The following is a 24,691-nucleotide window of genomic DNA, read 5'->3' on the forward strand; positions in this document are numbered from 1 at the left end:
GGTAAGCGGAGAAGCTTGTTCAATAAATAATTATAATGAAATACAACATGGTCAGAAAGTTGATGCAAAAACTTACGGATCTTGACTTCATAGATAACACCAATCCCATCTGCACTTGTCCTCGAGGAGAAATACGATTTATAAATGGTTTGTGTGAGAAAGTTGCTACTTGCTTAAAGAAAGTGTCATCAAAGTCCTTAAAACTTGTTTAAAAACCATCCAATTATGTATTTTTTTGCTCTGGAATATTTCATTCGTTTGTGAAGACCATTCGCAGAACATCCTAAAAAAAAATATAATTACAGAAATATTAGATACCAATAATATATTCTTTACAAAAATTAATATTTTTTTTATCAAATTTATATAATTTTCGTTAATTTTCCCTGAAATAGCAGTATCAAAACGTAGATAACTACAAATTGGTTGGGAAATACCTTGCAAATGGAAATATAAACTAATTTTCTCCAAATCTAATTCGAAAAACGTTGCTATATAATTTTCACAAATACATAGATCTTGAAATAATAGTCGCAATTACATTTTTCACCGTTTTATTTTGTTTTACACATTGAATAACTGATTATGGATCAGCTTATTTGTTTATAGACATAGATAAATTTAATATGAATTTGCATTTCATGTAAATACATACTTTTTGAATTCAAGTCGTATATGTTGCTTAATAAACATTAAATTGAACATTGAAATACATACGTTTGTGCCATCACTGATTGTACTTAAGAAACACGCAAAATATATATATGTATGTATGTATGTATATGTATGTAGTAGTATGTATATTTGTAGGTATTTGTGTAGATATATAGCAGATGCCATGATTTGTGAATATCGCTCAGCCACCATTTGATTAGCTACTATTTGTGTTTTATAATTAGATTATGTATTGTAAATGCTCAAGAAGACAAGGTTGTTTGAAAAAAAGTTAAATAAAATAAAACACAAACGTCGAACTGACCGCCTTAAGAATTAAAACTAAATATAAAGCTTTCGTTTGTTGAAACATTCGCTACGTAAGCTCGTTATATCAACCGTTGGTTAGGGCAGGGGAGACCTGCGCTTTGTGCCTCATAGCTTGCAGCTTAGAACTTAAAAATCTTTGGTTTGGTTGAAAATACATAGGGATTAGAGTTTAGCACGACAAGAAAGACAAACCGATTCATATACTTGTATGATGTATGCTATAAACTAATTGTCAATTGTTTAATGTTGAATTGTACTAGATTGCATTGGTTTAGTCGCGCAGTGCCTTGCGCCGCTCCCAGGCCACTTGCATCGACCAAATACTGAGGGGTCGCATATAGCCGATGGAGCGATAGCGCTTCTCTCCATACAGTGCCTCTGGGGTTTCATAATTCATGCCAATGCGCTGGGAGATGGTCTTGTACATGCCGCCAGCGGTCTGGAAAGCCTCCTCGAACATGCCCTCCTGTATCATTGTGGCGGCCAGCGCGTAGGTAACGCCTGGCCACACCTCCTCGGACTGCAAATTGCTGTTGTCCACATGTCCCGGCTTCTCGGGATCCGAGGCATTGGCTATGAACCCATTGGCCGCCCCAATGTTGCCCTCATGGAAGCCCATGACATTGTTATCGTAGATCCGTTTAAGAGCGGCGCGCACATTTTCCTTGGGATAGATCTCATAATCAAAGCCGCACGATTTCAAATACCAATGACCACACAGCTGATCGGCCATAATGGTGTCCCGGTGATTGTGCGATAGATCGAAGCGATAGTAGCTGCCATTCCACAGTTTCTCCTCCAACGAACGTTTGCCCTTCTCCAAAATGTCCTGATAGCGCAAGCAATCGTTTGGCTGATCGAGAATGGTGGCCATCACGGACATGGATTGCAGGGCAGCCAGCCAGAGACCCGAGCAGTAGGCGCTCGGTCCATCCATCACCCATGTATCGTATGTTTGATCCGGCATTTTTGTGTTCTCAATCAAGCCATCATTATCCTTGTCATACTCAATGGTACGCTCCATGATGGCCTTGCAGGCACCATACATAGCCTTCAAATAGGTAATACCATCCATCAGATAAACCTTTCCGTTCGTTTCGTTGATGTACATGGAAGCCGATTTGCGATTCTCTGCGAATATCCGAATAAATAATTAATAAATGGGCCTGATTAGTAGGGATTAACATTTCTTAACTTACGCTGCTTCTCATCCGCCGAGTTCTTGCGCTTATTATCCTGCGAATACATCTCATAGAGGCTCTCCTTGTCTATGAACTCAATGGAGCTGAATTTACTGGCATTATCGGCCTGCGCTTGTGCCAACTCGTTCAGCACATAATAGTCCCTGTACACCTGGAGCACGAACTTCGTGTTGAGATCCTTCCAATCGTTCACATCGTGTATATTGTAGCAGTTGATCAGTGTGAAGGGCTCCTCATCGGGATCCCCCAGATCATGGGGCACACAGTTTTTGGCCTTGCGTGGCAATACTTTCCCATCATACAACATTTTCCGTGTATCATTCAGCTCGGCGCCGATGGCATCTTTGAAATCGTACTGCAGACTCACTTGCAGGTTTGGCCACAAGTGGGCCAAGGCGGGCGATGCATAGAAATGGACATCGTAGGTGTTGTACATGCGGTACTCATGACCCTCCAGATAGCCAAAGCGGCCATAGGCGATCCGCGGATCATCGTAGGCCAATTGCTCGCCCAGCGAGGAGTCACATTTTAGCCACAGAGTGCCGCCATCCGATATGAAATAGAGCTGATTGAAGATGGCACACTTGTACCAGTCGGGTAGGCCGCTAGGTGTGGGGAAAAAGGGAAATGTTTAAATCAAAACATTCTTTTGACTATCAAAATTCCTAGTGTAAGAAAATAATTTAAAATGATTTCTAGAAAATATTATAGAATACTGAAAATGGAATATTAATGTATTAAAATAACTATCGAAGAATTTGTAATTTCTATTCTATTAAAAATATAAGATTTAAATGGCGCAATCTCTAAGTTTTAGGTTCAATAATATTAACTTAACTTTTAAACTCGTATTGAAAAGAGATCCTTAGAAATATATACTGAATTTTTATACTTTAAAACATCGGCAATCAGTCACAGTCTTCGTTAATGAACCCATTGTTAATTGTTTTCTAGATACCATTATTATAGCTAATATGGAATAGCTATGGGAGACCTTGCCCAGCTAAAACGATGACTGTACGATTCCACATAGAGATAGTCGATCGTTAGAAAGGGGTCGATCTCTGGATAGGAGTTCTGGTGAGCGTCTTAATAATTATCACCTTCCATTGGGAATAATTATCGTTAATAAATATATTCTTCCGTTCAACATTTTAAAAGGTGCTGAAAAATCTGTTTTTTAACTTACAATAATTTGTAACTTAAGATATTAATTAATTTTCAAACACTTTGTCTTCCTTTAAATTGTTTAAGCTGGCTTTTATTAAAACTTTATGTTTGCCGTAAAATTAAAAAAACATAAATTCATATTCCATATTCTGTCATTAGATTCCAAAACTGTTGTCTGTTTTAAAAAAAAAAACTCCACTTTTCAATCAAAATACTTATACAATACTATTATTAATTGTTATTCTTGATTATAGAACTGAAATGCTGAATTTATATGAATTTGATCATAGTATTTGCAAAGGAATCTTAATTTTACTCAACTTTTTATTTTAATTATTTTAATATTAATAATTTTGGAGAATTATTAGCATACTTACTCGTCATTAAGTATTGGTCGCTGCCAGGCATCGATCAAACGCTCCCAGCTCGCATAATGTTTGAGCGCATATTCGCAAATTTTTGGACCCGCCTCACCACTATCATCGAAGTATTTGGTATAATAGCGAGTGTGCGTCTTTAGTTTACGTGGAAACTGTATTTGCGGCATGTCCCAGGCAAGTACGAACTCCAGGTCGTGGGAGGATTTGGGCTTAAGAGCTAGCTGTGCGCAGACAGCGACGCCAATATCCTTGGCTGTGGAGCAAAATTAATTTTAATATACCGTATAATAATTGAAACATTACTATATAGTGATATAATAATAATATAATAATAATGGAATACTTTTAGTTTTTGAAATCATTGTTTTCTTGATCATTTAAAGCAAAAGATTTGTTTCGAAAAATGTTATGTTTATTGAAATTTTGCAAAAGAAATGTTTAAAATAATAGTCTTCCATTTTTATTTGTAAAATTTTCATTATTAGTTTTGAATCAATTTTGTATTTGGAAATTAGTGTTTCTTTTTTTTGAACAAATTTTGGCTGTTACTATATTTTAAAGCTTTGAAATATTTGTTTAAATGTTAGGATTATGAAAATTTCTTCTACTACTTATTTCCACTACCGATTTTCTCAACAGATGAAGAGTAGGAAATATTATCATGCGAAAATCTGATTCTGGTGATCATAGCAGCCAATAAAAGAGCAAACATTTCTTACCAAAACTTTGGAAAATGTCGGACTTATTGTACTTATATAGCTTTATTTTTGCTTCTTGGGTGGAATAAAATAAAGTTTCAGGACAAAATCGTAAAGTTTGACGATTTGTCATTAAAATTGATTTGTATGTCTGAACACAGCTTAATTTTGGCGCTTCAACACAGACTTTTGTGAGTGCTATCTTTATTTTCTAATCAATAATGTATCTATAGAAACCTTGAAACAACTTGCTAACTTTTTCTGAAATTAAAAAAAAAAAGTTTGATATCGCTTTATAAAGTAAGTTTAAACTTATTCTTAAACAATATTTAAGTCTCCAAAAAGAAGAAAAATACTTGAAATAAACATGAAATTTTGATTAGGTTTATATAGTTATAGCAACGTACTCTTAAGGGTCTCCTGTGTCGGCTGCTCACTTAACTGGCCGTGCTCCTTTAATTCGGCCCACAGCTGCTCACCATTTCCGGCCGGATCGAATTGTGGACAACGCGTAATACTGATTTCGGGAAGCACCCGACAGGCCAAATTGTAGGTGCACGGCATGTCGGCTATCTTTTGCTTTATAGCCACACCCTTGGCATTGCCCTCGCCAATCAGCTGGGATTCGGCACCGCCCTCGGCATCCTGTTTCTTGTTGCCGGTTCCATTCTTGAACGTGAACGTAATGGACACCTTACGCTCCTGATCGCTCACATTCTCCACGGACCAGACGAAGACGGCGCATGGGAGACTCGATTCCTTGTAATCGTGCGGTATGACCGGCGATATCTGGCGACAGACCAGACGCACGCCATACGGCGATAGATCGTACTCGGTCCAGGAGCGCGGATACAGACCCGTATAGCTGCACTTCGAATCGTCGATATTGGAGTGCCAGGCGCTCAGAGGCTGCTTCGCACTTCTGCTGCAATTGGGCAGTTGACATTTAGATTTTTGAGTTTCGGCTTCGGCTGCCTCCGGATTGTTGTTGTTGTTGTTATTACTGTTACTGTTGTTTTTCAGGTGACGCATTTTCGATTTGGATGACTTATTCGTGCTATATATATTTTTATTTGAATGGTTTTTGTGATGATTTATCGAGAGAGAGAGCGTTAAGCAAACCAAAGTGCAAAACCCACAAAGCAAATCATAATTCTCATAACGATGAAGATGCCCGATGTTCGATATTTTCGAGTGCCCGTAGTACCCAAGATGCCATAAAACCAGAGCGTGTCATACAATATCCAAGACCAAAGCCAATAAGTATATATTTTTATGATGATTTGTTGTTGTTTTGTTGCGTGTATAAACAAATTAAGTTTTTATTTATTTTCATTTTTTGTTGTTGTTGATATATATATATATAAATATATAAGTATTTAAACATTTGTTTTGGTGCAGCAGAAATAAGAGAAAATAAATTGAATTCATAATTATAAAAAGTTTCCAAAACCAATTTCATTTGAGTTAAAACGAGAGAAAGGATGGAGTATTAGTACGGACATGACAGCAGCACTAAATGTATATAGTATATACAGATGTTGTAGACATTTTATCAACTATTTACAAATGGTTCGAACGCACTTAATATAAGGGGTTTAGGGATTAAGTTATTGAAGCCATATATTGTTTTCTCCCATTAAAACACATTTCAAAAGCATGAGAGCGTTTGTAATTGGGTCTGCCCGTCAAAACTTAATAGAAACTTTATTTGTCTTTCAATTAGTTGTACTACAGTGTTGGAAAACAACAAAAAAGAATTCATTGCCAACTCGTTAATAGAGATTGCGCCTTGGGAGCACAGACCTTATAAGCATAGTTGGAAGAGTAAGCTGTAGTTATAGCATTTAGTATTAGAAGTAATGCGAAAACTAAACTAAAACCCTTTTTATAAGGAATAACCAACGTTCACGGTGGGTTTGCAGAACATATGGTAGACACTGACTGGCTTTATAATATACAAATATAAATTATAAGTACAATACGATCCGATAGATGATTAATGATTTACAAATTAAATCAAAATAAATAAATAAAACATGCTGGAATATCGGTTCGACTTTTGACTACTACTTTAGCATAAACTCTTGAAATGTGACAAACTTTAGGCTAAGCTTTTTAATTTTTGTTGGTTGATATGAAGACTTTCAATAAACTATACTATATTCAACTAAACTTTCGCTTTCACAATGAAGTCTTAGCTAAAAAAAATAGGGATAACAATGGTCTAAAAACGTTCTCGAAAGGCAAACGATTATCCTTTCACATAACTATTTAAAATATCTATTTAATTTGTTAATAAAGATGCATTTCCAAGCTGATCGAACAATACGTAGATAACTAAAAAACTTTCGAGAATTTGTTAATGTACTATTAATTATATAGTGCGTATCTTATATAACTCTTATTTTAAATTCATAGAGTCGCTTGACAATAGCAATTTTGAAAAACAAGCAAAATATTATAGCATACACTATATATATTTTCATATCATTTCAAAAATACTTAAAAACTAAATCAATTTTATCATTATAGCTTAGTTTTTATAATAAGGAAATAAAATAGTATACGAGTTCCACATATTTCAGTAAAAATTTCAAAAAACAAGTAGTTTTTCTTAAAATTTTTCCGAGAGTATACAAACTAAGTTTGAAGTTAATCAGGTGAAAATTGTAGATTTTTCATACAAACGTTGGAGCCGGTTTTCCCCCCTTTGGAGTTGGAATTTTCCAAAATTCTTATCGCCAACCTACGCTATTAAAGGATACTTGAGTCAAAATTTCAGCTTCCTAGCTTTTACCGTTTGGGCTGTGCGTTGATCATCAATCATCAGTCAGTCAGACAGTACAAACTGTTTTATATACTTGAGATATTTGTTTAGTCTTAAATTTATGTTTCAAGTTTAAATGTTTCTGAAGTTATGTAAACGGTTTTGAAACTTTTTATAAATGGGTAATTCAATGGGTAATAATTTATAAACCCTTTATATAACTATATATATTCGTACCGATGGGAACCATGAATTCATTGTATTGATATAAAAAAGTAAAAGCGACTAGAATAAATTTTGAAAGAACTTATCTTTATCCAACTTATTCAACCTTATTACGACTACCCCCACATTTATACATTATTTTCTTTGCAATTACTCTACCGATTGCAGATATCTAAGTAGTATATGACAGCTATCCAATATGACAGAAAACTCTCACATGTGACCTGCATTATTTCGAAATTGAATAACATGCAATATACTTAGGCATGTACTATATTTAGTATATATAGAATTGTTTGTGTACGACTTAAGTGAGGTTCATTGTGCCACTTTGTTTTGTTCGTTCGTGTTGGTAGTCAGCTTATTTCAACGCTCAACGTTATAATTGTCCATCATGATGGTAAACACAAATACATATGTACATACATTACATAAATCATTTACATTTTATAAAATGAAAAACCCATCATCATAAATAAATAAATAATGGACGACGCGACGTTCGAGCGAATGTGCCCTAAAAAGCACTTTAGAATGCGCATAAAAGCAAGAGGGACAGCGTTCATAAAAAAACGAGCCAGAGACCAACAAAGTGGGAGAAATAAACAAATTAAAGACGAGAAATCAAATCCATAACATGCAGGCAGTAACAACAACAACAACAATAATAATAACAATAATAACAACAAACGTGCTGTTGACGAGTCACGAACATAAAATGCTGAAAATGTGTCGCAAAAAACAAGCACAAAGCTAAAGCGATGGTCACACGGGCAAATAATTTGCATATAATATTATTTCAAATTAAATGCATTTGTAGGCAAATTGTTTGTCTGTCTGACAAGCTAAAGCTGTGGTCACACGGGCAAATAACTTGCATACAATATTATTTAAAATTAAATACATTTGTACGCAAATTGTTTGTCTGTCTGACAAGCTAAAGCTGTGGTCACACGGCCAAATAATTTGCATACAATATTATTTCAAATTAAATACATTTGTACGCAAATTGTTTGTCTGTCTGACCACCGCATCTACGCATACTACATATGTATGATGAGAATGTGCGATAATTAATGGAAATAGTCTTGTATGTATGATAAGATTGGACAGCAAATAGATTATAGATTGAACCAAAAAACTCATACCTGCACTTGGAGAGCAAACTTTGGAAGATTGTGCAGCCTTTCTGATCCTTAATTGTGACTATAAACTGATTGGCATGCACCACATTATACTCGTAGATGCCAGGACGCATTTGAAAGCGACAGAATTCGCCGCCATAGCCACGTCCGATGCTGCCGCCTCCAATGCCACCAATCGGGACACCATACATCTGCTTCCCATTCTCCATGTAGTAGTAGTCCATGTAGACGCGACGCCCTTCACGCGACACTTTCCAATAGTAGGCGGCATATCTGCAAAATACGAGTGGAGAGCTGGATAACAGATTTGCGGCTAATGTGCTCAACTTTGTTTATAAAAAGGGATGGGGACGATGATGTCATAATTGCGTAAATGTCTGGGCAGGCCAGGCAGCCTAGGCCCATTCAGCATTCATGCCAAGTCTCTGGGGGTTGCTTTGCTTCGTTTCCTATGCCCCAACACGCGTATCATTTTCAACCCCCTGTCTATCCCCCCGTCCTACCCCAAGGCTGGAAGGCGACTTACATCGACTGGCAACTCAACATTTTCTATGTTGGCTGGCACATTTGAAGGTCAACGCAAATTCCATGCCAAAGTCAAGTGCACCGTGTTAATGTGCCATTATACTTGTACATACTATATGCAAGTATTAGTATGGGGGCCGGCTATCTGGGTCGAACTGTTCCAGTTTTCAGCTGGACAGTTGCAATAACGCTGGTTAGTGGGGCACGGCTGGCGAACACACCCATTGAAAAGCTTGTTGTCAAGGGCTTACATTATAATTAAAATAACTATTACTGTAGAGCAGTAATAGTAATCATTAGCTGATGACCAGATATGTGTGAAAAGGGTAGGTTTTGCATATAAGAGGCAGAATTAAGCATCTCTCTCTAAGTATAGATATATATTCTTAATCAGCATGATGGGAGAAATCGATCTAGAGATGTGCGTCTGTTCGTTTGGATGAACGCCTGGATTTCGGAAACGTCTGAGGCAACATAAATCAAACTTTGTACACGTAATCTATATACAATTGGCTACTTTTGTTTCAAATTTCATCCAAATCTGTCAATTCTAAGAAAAGTAATTAGCGAAACACGTTCACTCTAGTATTAAACCCACAAACTGCAGCATCAAGTTTGGTCTTCTTCTTCTTTTTATAACCTGTACCCGTAGGGTAAAAAGGCTATATTAGGTTTGTGCAAGGTATGTTACATGCAGAAGGAAGCATCTCCGATTACATAAAGTATATATATTAGGATCAGCACAACGAGATAAATCGATCTAGACATGTCCATCTGTTCGTTTAAATGAACGCCTTCATTTCGGAAACGGTTGACGGCTCATTAACCAAACCTGTTATATAGACGCTCCTATTCCTTAAGCTACACGAGTTTATTTTATTTTTTTGACTCCTCCTCCCCTCTTTCCGCTACAGAATTTCGTCATTACTGTCCATATTTTAAGAGCTACATAAACCAAACTTTTCACATATTCAATTGTCTAATTTTGTTTTAAATACTATACAAATCGGTAAATTCTAGAAAATGTTATTAGAATGTCCGTCCGTCTGTCCATCACTACTTCCACATATTTAGAGCCGATGTCTATTGTTGACGCCCGCAAATAACATATTGGGATGTCAGATTAAAAGAGCTGTGTATTTAGTATGAAAGACATCTTGTTTATGAATATTTTGGTACGATATTGACTTGGAACTTAGTAGCAGTTTAATGATTATAAATATTGTTTTATTTCGTTTATAATGTTCGTACTCTATTCTTAAGATTATATTGACAACTAAAAAACGTCTATTTTAATTTATATTCTGTCAATTTACAAAACCGTATTCAGCTACTGATTAATAATTATTTTCAAAGGCGGCTAACATACTTGATCGATGTTTATGAAGTAAGTAATAAACAAAACACAAGACTTCATCTCTAAGGTTCTCTCAAAACCGTTAGGCATTGCATGTCATTATCTTAAAAATATATCAATCTCTTATTATTTATAACCTTATCTACATGGCTATTCGAATTTCTCTTCTTATTTGCATATTTTTATTTTATTTGTTGCATAAGAAATTCTTTCTGGTTAAAAAAACAATAAAATACAATGTAGTATATTTTAACCACTTTACTATTTAAATCCGCTAATATTAAAGAGATGTAAAGCCCGTTGTATAGATTTTTTTTAAAGTATTCTCTTGTTTGTAAACCATACTCCAGCTGCTTCTGATTTTGCAATGAAATCATTTCTATTAGCGCAAAATGTATTGCAGTCTTAAAAAGGGTTTGTCAAATTGTGGCTGAAGTGCCAATACCTTTTAAAGTTCAACAATTTTTTATTATCTTCATTATAAATAATAAACGATTGCCATATCGGACTTTATTGCTTGTTGCTTTGACAATAAACGACATTAAATCTACATATGTATGTATGTATATATATGGTTTGATAGTCAATTTGGTTTGTGTTTGTGAAAGCAGCTCCAAGCAATCGAGATCTTATCAAATAAAAAGGCGATCAGCAAGTCGATCCAGTTATTAAATTACTATTGGAAAAGATTTGAAGTAAGCCATGATATTCAATTTTATAGTCTATAATAGACTCTTTGTTCTCCCTATTTGTAATATTTTAAAACCCTTTACACGGAGGCTAAAAAGCGTTCTAAAAAGGAGAACGAAGAAGAAATCATTTCTTCATTATTAGAATGATGAGATAAATCGATGTATGCCCAAAAGTGTTATCTTTCCCTTTTCCAGCTACAGAAGATTTTGCACAATTCTGGACAATTGAAAAAAACGCAGATACAAACTGAGGCGCTCATCAATATAATTGAATCGGATAAGAGTGCACAAGAACCAGAAGCAGAGAACTTTATTCCATCGTTAAACGATAAAACTGTAGAGAAGGAATTGGACGCACATCTGCGATTCTACGATGATGGCAGACCGGCAGGATAAGAAAATGGCCGATGAGTGGCAAACCAAATACGATAAGTAAGGGTCTAGTTCGATGCGTATGCGTCATACCAGATTTATTTTCTGGGTCAAGCAGGTGTTAGACTCTGTATTCAAGCCGCAGGTGTTGGCTACCATTCTTCGTATATTACTTATGTAGTGGGATTGGCTAATAAATTTCCCCCAGCGGGTCTGAGTTTACTTTTTTTTTTAAATTAGCGTTTAATTGATTTCTAAGCTTCCTTTCTCTGTTAAGTCTTTTCTTTTTATTTTATTTGATTGAGTTGGGTTCTAGCTAGCCGAAAGGTAAATAATGTTTCCCCACAGAGCCGGACGCATTTATTAGATATTATTGTAATTTGATTAGATTTATTCTACTTCTTCTTTCCTAGCTTATAAGGCTTTTTTATAAGTTGAATATTCCTTCCTTATGCCGACGGTCATTGGTTGTTGAGATACAAATACAATAAAACAATAGCTAAGCAGCAGAAGCTTCTTTTGTAACCTTCTCTTCAGATTTAGATTGATTTTCTCAAAAAAGTATAGCAATTCATATCGGTATAATTTAGAAAAAAGTTACTAATAACCTAATGTATCCTTTTGATCAATAACATTTGTTCTTTGCGACATTACAAAAAGTTGAGTTAACGCCCCTTCCATTGAAGGACTGCATAATTCTTTGCTTTTCAGAAGCTTTACACTTTTAATTTCTAATTTTCATCTTTGCTCCTCTCAGCTGTAGTATTATAATTATAAATTGTTCATCTAAATATTTGCTGCCATCGAGTTTGAAAACATTTTCGTTTATAACACAAAATTGCCAGGAAGTGCAAAGTTTGCAAAAACAAACATTAAACAATTAAAGTCCATGGAAAGCAATTTCCATGCCGAATGCTGAGTGGGTGCACCGAGAAATTTAATTGCTATGCCAACGCATGATTGACTGGCTGGGAGAGAGATTTTCGCTTAAGTCGGCGCACAGACAAGGAAAATCGGAGATGAAATGCTCGCACTGGTAAGCCTGCACTTCAATTCCATTTATCCAATTATATTCAATTAAGAAATTAAGTTTAAACTCACAGATTATAGTATTGTTTCGTCCCTTCCTCCTCACTGAGGTAATTTAATACATTTTGCAATTTGCGCAAAAAACAAAAATTTAAGCAAACACAAAATGCAAAATGTGCTGAGTGCTGCTAATAAAAATGTTCACTTGCTTGGACATTTTAATGGAAGTGACTGCTGGGGATGGGAAAACGGCAACCACATGAACCACCGCAAAATTGTGGTTTTGATTCTCCGCACGGGCACGCGAGGCTGTTGACTTTGCAATTAACCTAAAATGTGTGGCAGCAACTATTAGCCGGCTCGGGCAGGTAGACGTGGGAGTGGCAGCGACATAAATGGAGCTGCCACAGAGAGTGCTGAAAGGTGGGATTGATAAATGGATATGCCACAATGTGTGACACATTGTTTGCTCAATTGACCAAACGATTCGATGGGGATCTGCAATTCTGTCTCCCAGATTTGAAAAAAACATGCTTCATTTCTAAAAAGTCAGTTTATTTTTAATAAACAGAAGGTCAAGGGAAGACATCTGTAGATATTATTTATTTAATCAACAAAAAAAGCTGCCGATATAAGAAAAATCAATACAATAGAGAACTGAAACCTAATAAAATGAAAAAATAAAAAAGCCTATGGAAATTACAAAAATATCGAATACCAAATAATCCTAGCAAAAAAAAAAATATAATAATAGAGATGAAGAAATAACAATAATATTAATGTTAATGTGTGACGCATTCTTTGCTCAATTGGCCAAATAATATCGTATGGATCTGCAAATTCTGTGAAACCGAGACGTCCCAGATTAAAAAAAAGTCAGTTAACTGTTAATTAACAGGTAGCCAAGCGAACACATCGGTAGATATTATTTAATTCAACAACAAACAAAGCTGTCGATGTAAAAAATCAACTTAAACTTAATAAAACTCAAGAATAATAAATTCTAATTTCTATACAAAAATATCTAATAACGAATCGACCAAACGAAAAGAAATAGAGATGAAGAAATAACAATAATATTTCTAATAATATTTATATAAATATTTCTAAAAACCAGAAACAAAATGGATGTTAAATAAAACTCCATAAAGAATGCACCAAGATTTTGAATATTTATTGAACGGAATGAAGTACAAGAAAGCGGTTTACGTATTTGAGCTCTGACTAAACAAGGAAGTTACGTTCTCAGAGAGTATGTCACAAACACCAGGTTAGAGGACACCTATAATCACGTCGCAAAAGTCATTTAGGACCCAAGAAAAGTATGAGTATTATAACGCCTATATCATCCGAGAATTCAGACCAAAATTTTGAATACTTGAAAACAAATAAAAGAAAGCGGTCTAGGTATTAAACTGTGACTACACAAGATGATGAGAAGATGAAGCTTAAGGGTTTTAGAGACTATATAGCATACATCAAGTTAAGTTCCAGAACTCCTACGATATCATAGCTGATATTTCCAGCAAGAAACGGCGCCGCAAAAGTCATAATGGGACCAAAGCAAAGTATGATTATATCAACAGAGAATTTAGAGCTATAAATGGGGTCCCAACACAACATACAAGGCCTCAATGACTCCCCCACCAATATAATATATTAAACAAAAGTCTTAAAACCAATCGGAGAGTGAGGAAACATTTGGAATTCTAGAGTAGAAAGAGGTAACCATATAATACATGCTATATATTTCCATACTTGGCTTGTACTCCTTTATTTATTTATTAATGGAACATGCTATTTAGTATTTGAAACAAGTGAAATTTTTAACTCCACAAAGGCTAATACAATAACGCGTCTATATGCGAGTATATATTTTTATATCACAAGAAATTACACAACAAAAATTTGGCTGTCCATAGGAAGGTACTGAAATTTGTAAACAGTTCACAAGAATTTGAAAGCGTTCAGTAAAAAAATAGCAACGATGTCTAGTGCTTTTGTTGGCCTAATTCCAAAGCCAAAGAGAACGCCTTTAACATTATCTAGAGATTGGCTCAAGGGCTAGTTCTGCATCGCCAGCGCCCACAATGTCGCCCATAGATCGATTTCCAAACTTCGGATTAGACGATGGTGTTGTGGGGAGAGCCGAGACTTCCTGATCCACTTCCGTTGGCTCGGCTGGCAGCAAGTGCTCAACGCTTAGGGCGGATGCGAGCAATTGTGAGACAAACTCGGCGCGATGCAGAAGAAAGGCCGTCTGTTCTTCCGGCTCTCGCTCGGAACTAGGGGTGAGGAATTTCTGGCATAGGAAACGTGAACGCTCTTCCTCCCGAGCCGGCGGCTCGAGAGCGGCGACGGCATTTGGCTCGGGCGTCGCGATCGCCACATCGGGTGTTAGATGAGAAACAAGCATATCGGTTTCATCCATTGGCATCTCACTGAAGTCAAGGTAGCGTAGTGTGCGTGTATTGGTGTTGGCGCTGTTCCTGCTGCGGCGCTGAGTGCGACTGCTGTTGCCCGCGGTCGTGCCGCGGCTGGTAAAGGAGGAGGGACGTAACGCCGCCGAGGGAAGTTCACGCGTGAAGTTCTCCGATGTGAGGAAGAAGGCGCGTGGCACATTCTGCGCTGGAATCGAGGTGCCGAAAATGTTGACGTTGCGACCGCTGCCAGAGGGACCGCCACTGATGTAGCCAGTGGCCGGCGCATTGCTATCCAGCCAGCTCACATGATGGGGCGCCTCCTGCTCTCCATAGTAGCGTATGACGTCTGTGATGGTGATGTGCGGCCGTCCCGTGGTCGTCTGTGCGGGCGAAGCTGGTGGCGCCTCAGTTAGCGGTGGCAGCATGAAATCCAGTCTTTGGCGTTCCGCCTCCGACATAGTAAAGCGTAGATCCTCAATGTGAGATAAATGCAGCCGATTACGATCGAGTTCTCTGCGACGCAACTGGCGACGAGTGGGCGGTGCTGGCGGTGTATTGCTGCGTGGCATACGCCGAGCAGGTGTGGTTGCTTGGTTCTCTGCAGCGTTATGCGCATTGTTGTTGAGAGCATCAATAGCGGCCGAGCCATTCGACTGACTGGGATCACCAGGGCTACCGAAACTAGCAGGATTCCCCCCGAGACTGCCTGCATTTCTTCTTCCACGTCCTTGCCCCGCGACGCCGCCACCTCCACCGCCTCCATCGCCACCACCACCCCGTCTATTGTTTCTGTTACCACGCTCCCTTGTTGCCTCATTGTTTCTGGTTGCAGTCCTCGTCGTCTCGGGCCGCGGACGAACACGTTTATAGCTGCCATCCGGATTTAATGGCTCCAGATACAAATCGAGCGATCCCTCTGTCCGGTTCATCATCTCGTTGCGTGAATTGGCGGAGGCAGTAAATGCTGAGAGCTGTTCATCCTCCAGGAATATGCGGGCTGCCTGCTGCTGTTCAAATAACTGGACCATGGTGGACACCAGCAGGGGACTGGCATTGGGATGCACCGACGACACATGCTCTATTAATGTCGACTCATCGAAGCCCCATATCTTGCAGTACGGACAACGATAGCTCTGCGGCGGATCGGTGCTGATATATTCGCCGCCAAAGTACAGCTCGATGTCTGCTGGCGTGAAGACGCACTTCACCGGATGATCGAATGGGTGCTCAGATGTGGTAAAATCATTCTCATAGCACTCGGAACATATGTTAAAGTCTCGGCAGGCAAGGCAGCGATAACAACGTCCGGTGAAGCCTACTTTGCCGCAACCATTGCAAGCAAAACCCTCATGACGATTCATTTTGCTGGGAGGGTTATCACATTTTTTTTCTTGGTCTAATTTCTTTGTCGAAAGCTCTACTTACCCAGCGTAAATTGGTCAGACCAATTTACAGAATTGGAAACTCCGCGTTCTGGAAACCATAAAGTGTTTGCGCACAATGTTCTCAATAGAGATAGTACAACTGGCAAGATTAACGTAGGGACGAGATTCCTTGCTCTAGACTTTCCAATCGTAGCCCACTTGGAATATAGTATAGAGACGAATATTGAATTTAAGTAAGGATTGGCAGGCAAGTATTGCCAAACTATTTCACTCTATAGTCGAGTCCAAGTTAATAGCTAGAGTTCAATCAACACGTTCATCCTTTTCAGGCGGCAGAGAGAAGAACGTTTGACCTCAAAAAGTTGACTTGAATGGAAATCAAAGCGAAAAGCAATTTTAACAAAGTTATAAATTAATTTCAGTTGGCCAGTTGGCCGGCCAGCCCGCAGCACTCATCCATCCAAGTGGCCAACAAGCAACAATATCGTCAACTTCATTTGCAGCATGCCACAAGCAATTTGCTCGTCTACCTTTCTCGACGCTTGACCTCAACCATCCGCTTGACCCACGTTCAACAGCCGTCCACAAAGTTTATGGCAAACTTTGGACAGAGAAGAACAGAAACAAAACAAAAACAAACAAAAATTGACGAAAGGGGGAATACACAGAGAAAGAGTTCAAACGTTAAACAAGGCAATATTTTGTGGTTTAATTTTGTGGGAATGGGTCGGAGGATAGAGTGGCTGATCCGATTAAATTAAAAACTATTTTCATGTCATACATACATACATACATATAAATATATCGTATGTATGTACATAGCTGCTGGCTGGATCTTAGGAAAATAAATGCAAACGCACGACAGACTCAGGTGGATTGTACTGAGAAATGTTTCAGTGATTTGGAACGAAAAAGAAGAAATCACCAACTTGAAGCCTTATTTTTGATGTCTTTAAGCCCTCTATTCGCACTGGCACATCTTAATTTGAAAGGGGAATTCCCCTAACTTTATTGTCCGCCAATCTATTTCTGTTTACTTGCAAATATTTGTATAAAATGCTAACATCCCTATAAACTTATGAATATATTTTAATTAAAATATTGTCAGACAAAGTTAACTACCCTTTGGGTCCACGAATATTCATTTGAATGCTATTATTGGAAATAAACTACGCTTTGGGTCCAAAAATATTAATTTGAATGCAATTATTGGCTAAGTGAAAGCCGAAAAGCCCAGCGTTTAGCGTTCAATTCTGCGAAGTCAGTTGTTTCTGCTCTTGGCAATCAAATAATTCTAAAACCCCCTATGTTGGCCTAGCTGGGAGATTTAGTAAATAGCTTCCAAAATATTGATTTAAACTCCATGGCACTTTATACTGAAACAATCAATAGATTATCTGTGGGATTTTTAATTAATACATTCATATTTTAATGAAAATATTGTCAGACGCAATAAACTACTCTTTGGGCTTTAAAATATTTATTTAAATGAAATTAAATTGGCAGTTAGTTTCACGTTCAGCTTCCACTATTTCAATCTGTATGGGCTTGTGAATATAAAAATTCGAAGACCTCTACGGTAGGCCTAGTTGGGAGATTTATGAAACAGCCATCAAATTACCGATTTAAACTCCATGGCCTTTTACTTGTATACTGAAACAATCAATAGATTATCTGTGGGATTTTTAATTAATACACATTTTAATAAAAATAAACTAACCTCTGGGCCCAAAAATATTAATTTAAATGCAATTAAATTGCCAGTTAGTTTTCAGTTGAACTGTTCTAGCCACTCTTGACATTCAAATAGATATAAAAACTCCAATGGTGGGCCTAGCTGGGGGATTTATTAAACAGCCGCCAAATACTGAATGAAACGCCATGGCATTTCATTCTAAAAAATATCAATAGATCAATAGATTGAGGGATTTTCAATTAATACTCTTCTTTTTAAAGCTTGTGCTAAGCCCTCTATATTTGAGTTTTTAATGCGCTTTAAAAATAGTAGCCTTCAATGCATTTAGTTTAATAGCTATTTGTAGCGACAGGCAGCCACCATCACCTGACAAAAACATTTTAAGTCAAACCAAAACATATTCCACTTTTTTTGGTGCTAAAATGCCACAAGTTTCAACGAACCTATCACCAGGAAGGTGGGGGGAAGGGGGAACAGCCCACGAGTTGCATAGAAAGCACGCCCCAAAGCATAAAAGATCAACTAAAAATAAACAAGCTGCGACAAGTTGGAAGCTGAAAAGAAAACTTCCAGCGGGGCAACGAAGAGGAAAACTACAACTCGCTGAAGTAATAAGTTTTCATGCTTTTATTCCCCAAGCCAGAACAAAAACAAAAATACATACATATTAAAGAAGAAAAAATCGAGAAAAAGATGAGATATTTTTTTCGTTTTGTTAGCGGCTACAAATGAAAGGCCAAAGAAAACAATAAAGAAAAGTGCTGTCTGCTTCACGAAGGGGAAGCCAAGTAGGTGAGAGAGTGTGTGTGCGTGTGTGTGTAAAAAAAAGCAGAAGAAGAAGTTGGAACCGAAATGTTTTATTATCCATTTACAAATACACACGCCCAGGGAGTCGAGACTTCCAGCCAGGCCAGCAGAAAGCCAGCTATTTGTTTTCATATTCAAAGGAAAAGGAAAATTGCAGATTTTCTTGCTTGGTTGAGGCGCATAAAATTTTCACTTGGTCGCTTGCCAAAAGCATTTGATGTGTGACAGACAGACATGAGTATTACATACATATATCATACTACATTTACATGTAAGTACTTGGTAGGATGCTTGTGGCGCCAGAGCTAGGTACAAAAAAGCTGCGAGATGTTGGCTGATTATGTGCCGGCAATAAGGAAACGGAAATTGCCGAGCAGGCGGCATAAATGTTACATTGAATTGAAAAGTTAGTGAGGAAGGTTTGCATTTATTTTATTGTGGAAGCCGTTGCTCGGGCATTTACAAAAATATGGGTCGCTTTTTATATGCTTATCGCTTCAGTACAATACCAGTACATTATTTATTTTAGCCCCTATGTACAGCATTTCTAATCATTTTGCATTCGGTTTAATCAGCGTTACCATCAGAAATCAGCTGCGAATATTGTACAAGGGCAAATGAACGACGACAATGCGATACACTGCTTTTTATAAATAACATCTATGACGATTTTTATGGCATGTTCCAGCAAATATAAACAATTAAAGTATATTAGTTAATTCATTATAACTATATGTTAGATCATACAAAATTTGTTGTCTTTAGCTCTTACAGCATCTAAGATCAAGGTGTTCATACAGACAGACAGCAAATTCAATTTTAATAAGAGGCTTCTTAATATAGGACAACAATCTCATAATAATCACATAGCTTTTTCTGTTTGGATATAGGGTACACAAAAAAAGACTACAGAAATGACACCAACTAAGTAAATGTTAAAGTTTAACGCCATGATGTAACGATGTTTGATAAGCAGGTGTTTCAGGTGCATACGTGTCTTTGCAGTGATTCACTGATTTGATATTAAATTGGAGATTATAAAAGGTTACTTTTTTTAATTCCAAGATAACTATCTATAGGGCGATACAATTGTACAGATAACATACGAAAAACAAAGTTTATTTAAACTTTGAAATATATGTAGTGTATTACAAATAAGTTATTTCTATAAATGCTCTTTATGGATTAATTGGATTATGTTGTTTTGAGAGCTCTGCAATGATATTAATGCCATGGTTAAGTCCCTAAGCACGAGTTGTTTCAGCTACAGATTTGACTGATCAGCAACGCACATTTTAAATTAGAGATTGTCTGTCTGGATGAACGCCTGGATTTCGAAAACAGCTTAGCGCACATTGACAAAACTTGCTATATAGACTCTCCTAGTCCCTAGGCAACACGAGTTTATACATTTTTTTTGGTCTACTGTAGCATTCTCTCTTGTTTTTTAAATTCCAAGATACCCACCTATATGACATTATAGTCGTTAAAACCTTTTTCGAACTTTGGAATAAAAAGCCTACGTGTAAGTTATTTCTATATCCCTATTTCGCGTCTAATCATCTCTATAATTTAGTGATACCAGCCAGCTATGCTTTAACAAGAGGAAGGCCTGAGCAGAGGTTGATTCATTTAACACTTTACATTTATTTAAACAAAGTGCGAATTCACAGAAAAATTCAATTTCAGATGCGTTAAACGCCGTTTAGGCATAATACACACATATTTGTTTAATTGCTTAACATAAGTAAAAATTATTCACTACACGACTTGATAAGACGTAGACCCGTAATTGTGCAAGTTTGTTCTTCTTATCTATGACTGGTAACAGCAAATTTATAACTTGAGTTTAAACAGAAAATATTTTATCTATATTAATTTTGTTATGTTTATTTGCTACTCGCGTATAGAAATTTCGTCACTTACTCGTACTACGATTTTCGACAGTTCTGGGAATGCAAACAGATAAGCTGGCCGAGGGAGAGAGGTTTGTTATTTTTGGCGATTTTTCATGATAATATACACATAAAATTGGTCAAATCTAATAAAAGGGTATGGGGAGTAACCAAATTTGCAGATAGTAGGGCCCCTGAATTCGATGAATGGCGCTTTTATGTTTTGCAATTGATGAAGCCTTGAAATTGCAATAAAAAATAAATTGTTGCCGAAATAGTATAAAGTTTTGGATATAAAAGCTAGCAACACTCATCGGTTAACATTTTGTTATCGCTAAAGATATGCTAAGCCAGTCTTTTAATTGTATACTGACATTTTTGGGAGTTTTTTTTTGGAATTTTCCATTGCAAACATGATAGTCGTAGAGTATTAAGTTAAATTATTATCTTAAGGTAGATTCTGTTTACAAACTGATAATCCAATAATAAACTGCCTAAATGCTACCAAAACTAAGCACACATTTTAGGAATTTATCGGCAGATGAAATGTTTTCAACGAATTCCAAATCCAATTGGGGAGATCTAAGGAATATTTTTTCCAGTAGCAAGAATATCACATAAAAGAAATGAAAGGCACTTTACTTGTATATCGATACAAGTGATGATATTGTCTTACAATCATCTAAGTATAACTAAGAATTCGATTTGAAAAGAACAACTGGATATTAAGATATGTTTCTACATTTAAATGTTGTTTCGGCAAAATAGCGGATAATATTTTTAGTTTGTTTTTCAAAATGAATTTAGTTTGAAATTTATTTCAGAACGTATTCCATTATCCAATAGTTTAAGTGAAACGCTGATTGGTGTTCCCCATGAAGCAGTACTTAGAGTAAAGAAAAAAAATATAAATACTAGCAAATTGTAAAGTTGTGCTCTATATAGTTAAAAGCTAATATATAACAGTCCATATCAAATCTTTTTTCAAACCCTTAGCTATATTTAAAGTAAAACGATTCAGTTGCTCATATGGTACATAAATAAATGAATGTTTATGGCACCTAATGGACACCTAATGAATAATTGATAAACTTATCACAGCTTAAAAACGATTAGTCAGCACTATAATGGGCAATACGGGTATTTACGTTAACATGTCACGATTAGGTGTGCTCGGGCATGCTCGAAATTTCAATACAATTAATGAAATCTTGACAGAGTTGTGGCAATTCTTTTTCAACCTGAAAATTCTATAGGGGCCTCCACAGCCTTAAGCCTATGGGAGCAATGCCTGGCTGCCTGCTTAAGAAACCTGTGGTCGGCGCAAGGAAGGAAGAATGGAAACCACAACAAAGAACGCTCCACATTTCTGCGCCTGCCACAGTTGATGGCGTCAACCTCAATGCCTGAACCAGAAACCGAAAATTGCAGACGATGCGCAACCAGTGCGGGTGTAATGCACCCCATCCGGGCTCTTTCCAGATAAAGTACTAGAGACGTACATACATAGGTCAGTTCACTTACGCTGATTGCCTGCCTAGTTATGCGTAAGTGGAACAGCTGTTTGGGCTTCTGCAGAACAGCTGAGCAGCGCTTGAGAAAGGAATTGCGAATAAAATTAAGGAATGAAGTCAGCTTTATATGACACATAAAATGCCAAGGCAGGCAATACAAGCAAGCAGAGCTAAAATGTTAGCTTTTGGCTGCCACAAAATGTTGCCAGAACACGCAAACGGCCACGTTGGCGCCAATGCTGACGCGCATTCCCCCAAATGGAGCGAGCGAGAGAGATAGAGAGAGAGAGAGGGAACAGACGAAAAGGGCGTCGCTGTTTTGTTATTAGGACTCGGTTAAGGGGGGCACCAAATGATACTGTGGCGCCACAGAAAGTGGCAACTACGAACATGTTGAGGCCTGTGACCGCAAACACACAACGGGGACTTCACAGAGCAGTACGTGGCACATTTTTAAAAACTGACATGAAACAAATCGCTTTGCAGCAACCTCAGCAATATTTAGGAGCAAGCAAGCCTGTTTGTCCTTTTCAGGCAACATTTTTGGAAGAATTGCTCATTTTTTTTGAGCAATGCAAATTTTGTGCTTTTGGAGAAATATTAAAAGTATTTTGTGAAATTTGTGTTTGTTTTGAGTTGAATTTGTTTTTAAGTTTTCATGAAAACAAAAAATATAAGCTTAAGTTCCTGAATAATACTCAAACGGCGTTTTTCTGGAGCATAGTTTTAAAAGCAGATTTTTTGGCAAACTTGCTTGATAGAGTGTTGAATATTTCAGACCTATGCATTTATTTGTAAGACTGCTAATACGTTTATTTATATTAATAAGAGGACTATTTAATCGAGCTAACAAAACATATTTGAAATAAAATATTAAATTAATGAAGCTAAAACTCAATATTTTTTTGCAAAATGTGTAAAAGGTCCAACCACATAGAGTACCTATTTGAAGCAGAGTTTGAAGCCCATTTTTTTTAGCGGTTTCAATTTTTAGCCATATATTCTATCTATTTTTGGCGGACATATGTATACCTATTTTTCGTGCGTTTTCTAGATATTTTTAGAGGGATAAATAATATTTATCAGCATGACGAGGCGATTCGATGAAACCATTTCCGTCTGTCCGGCTGAACGCCTGGATTTCGTACACGACTGAGCCCACATTCACCAAACTTGGTATGTAGGCTCTCGTAATATTTAGGAAACACGAGTTTATTTTATTTTTCGTGCTTGCCCTACTTTTACATTCTCTCTAGTTTGAATTGGAAATGCACAAGAATTTAGGAAAACTACAAAGTTCTCTAACAAAACGGTTACATCTAATGAGCTATTAAAGACAAATGTTAATAATATTTTAAACGAATTATTAGAAATTATTATTGTAGTTTTAAAAGCTCAAGTCGCTTTATTTTAAAACTTACGCAAAAATATGCAACATTGTTTAATTATTTATTTATGGAGTTAGCTTAAAGTTATAACTATAAGCACGGATTTATAGTCTGGCTACCAATATGCAACAAACATATTTTACAAAGTTGTAAGTAATTGTAAAAGGGACGGTTTTTTGTTAAGTAAAGTTAATATAATAAGTGCCTGAGACACTAGAACTGAATTTCCTGGTTGCCTAAAATGTTTGCTGTGAATGTTTAATTCCACGTCATGTTAGGCCTCAAAGACCCCGAGACCAAGCCTTTACACACATATGTATGTATAGGTGTATAGGTATATTTATGTATGTGTGTGTGTGTGTGTTTAATGGTGGCCCTGTCGCAGGACCTGGCGCTATATTTGGCACGCACAGCCAATTGCGCCCGTTGTGTTGTTTGTACTCGTATATACACAAAAGTTATATTAAGCAAAGGTTTGGTATCCGTGCCCTTGCCCGCTTTTTATTGATTTCGCATTATTGGGCTTAATTAAATATTTATTGAGCCGACAACTTTGGCCAGCAACAGCCTTAGCCACAGCCATAGCCACAGCATCCCATTTATCTCTTACCTCCAAGCCAGCGGCACCATGGGCAGCGTTTGTTTTATTGTTGGCCGCAAGTTTTGATTGCGTCGCTCCGGCCAGACATGATCAAATTTCAGTTTTAGCCCAAATTGTGGAATTGCACTCATTTCGCCGCCTTGTTGCTCCTCATAGTTGGCGCTGATGGAGTCTGCGGCGAGGGCTGGAGTGGGGGCCGCAGGTGTCCCGTTTGCCAACGCGCCGTTGCTCAGTGTTGTTGTTGTTGCTGGTGTGGCCATTGCGCGCTCTGACTAGCCGTTACTTGTTCCCTCGGTGGTTAATTGCAGTTTGCTTTGAGGTGTCTTTAATTGGTTTTTTGTTATATTTAGTTTAACTTCGTGCACCTCATATTAGCTTCACTATACTTTCTCCCACAATAAATTTGTCTTTTAACAACACGCGCGGACACAAC

General features: G+C 37.1%; 2 protein-coding genes across 4 annotated transcripts; both read right to left on the reverse strand.

Moving 5' to 3' along the window:
* Positions 1 to 537: 537 nt before the first annotated feature.
* LOC115625847 (non-lysosomal glucosylceramidase) lies at positions 538 to 24,691 on the reverse strand. 3 transcript variants are annotated; one of them, XM_030521052.1, is made up of 6 exons: positions 24,268 to 24,691; positions 8,578 to 8,847; positions 4,842 to 5,356; positions 3,734 to 3,989; positions 2,184 to 2,791; positions 538 to 2,115 (listed from the first exon to the last, which is right to left on the reverse strand). In XM_030521052.1, exons 1-6 carry the CDS (start codon positions 24,516 to 24,518, stop codon positions 1,256 to 1,258), a joined length of 2,760 nt encoding a protein of 919 aa, XP_030376912.1. In that variant the 5' UTR covers positions 24,519 to 24,691; the 3' UTR covers positions 538 to 1,255. The 3 variants fall into 3 exon arrangements, with proteins under 3 accessions (XP_030376912.1, XP_030376911.1, XP_030376910.1); XM_030521051.1 differs by having other exon boundaries at positions 4,842 to 5,359; XM_030521050.1 differs by having other exon boundaries at positions 4,842 to 5,491.
* LOC115625848 lies at positions 14,307 to 16,537 on the reverse strand. Its single transcript, XM_030521053.1, has 2 exons — positions 16,398 to 16,537; positions 14,307 to 16,337 (listed from the first exon to the last, which is right to left on the reverse strand). Exon 2 carries the CDS (start codon positions 16,331 to 16,333, stop codon positions 14,591 to 14,593), a length of 1,743 nt encoding a protein of 580 aa, XP_030376913.1. The 5' UTR covers positions 16,334 to 16,337; positions 16,398 to 16,537; the 3' UTR covers positions 14,307 to 14,590.

Source organism: Scaptodrosophila lebanonensis, unplaced genomic scaffold (genome assembly GCF_003285725.1).
Source record: "Scaptodrosophila lebanonensis strain 11010-0011.00,11010-0021.00 unplaced genomic scaffold, SlebRS2 tig00000080-arrow-pilon, whole genome shotgun sequence".
Lineage (NCBI taxonomy): Eukaryota > Metazoa > Arthropoda > Insecta > Diptera > Drosophilidae > Scaptodrosophila > Scaptodrosophila lebanonensis.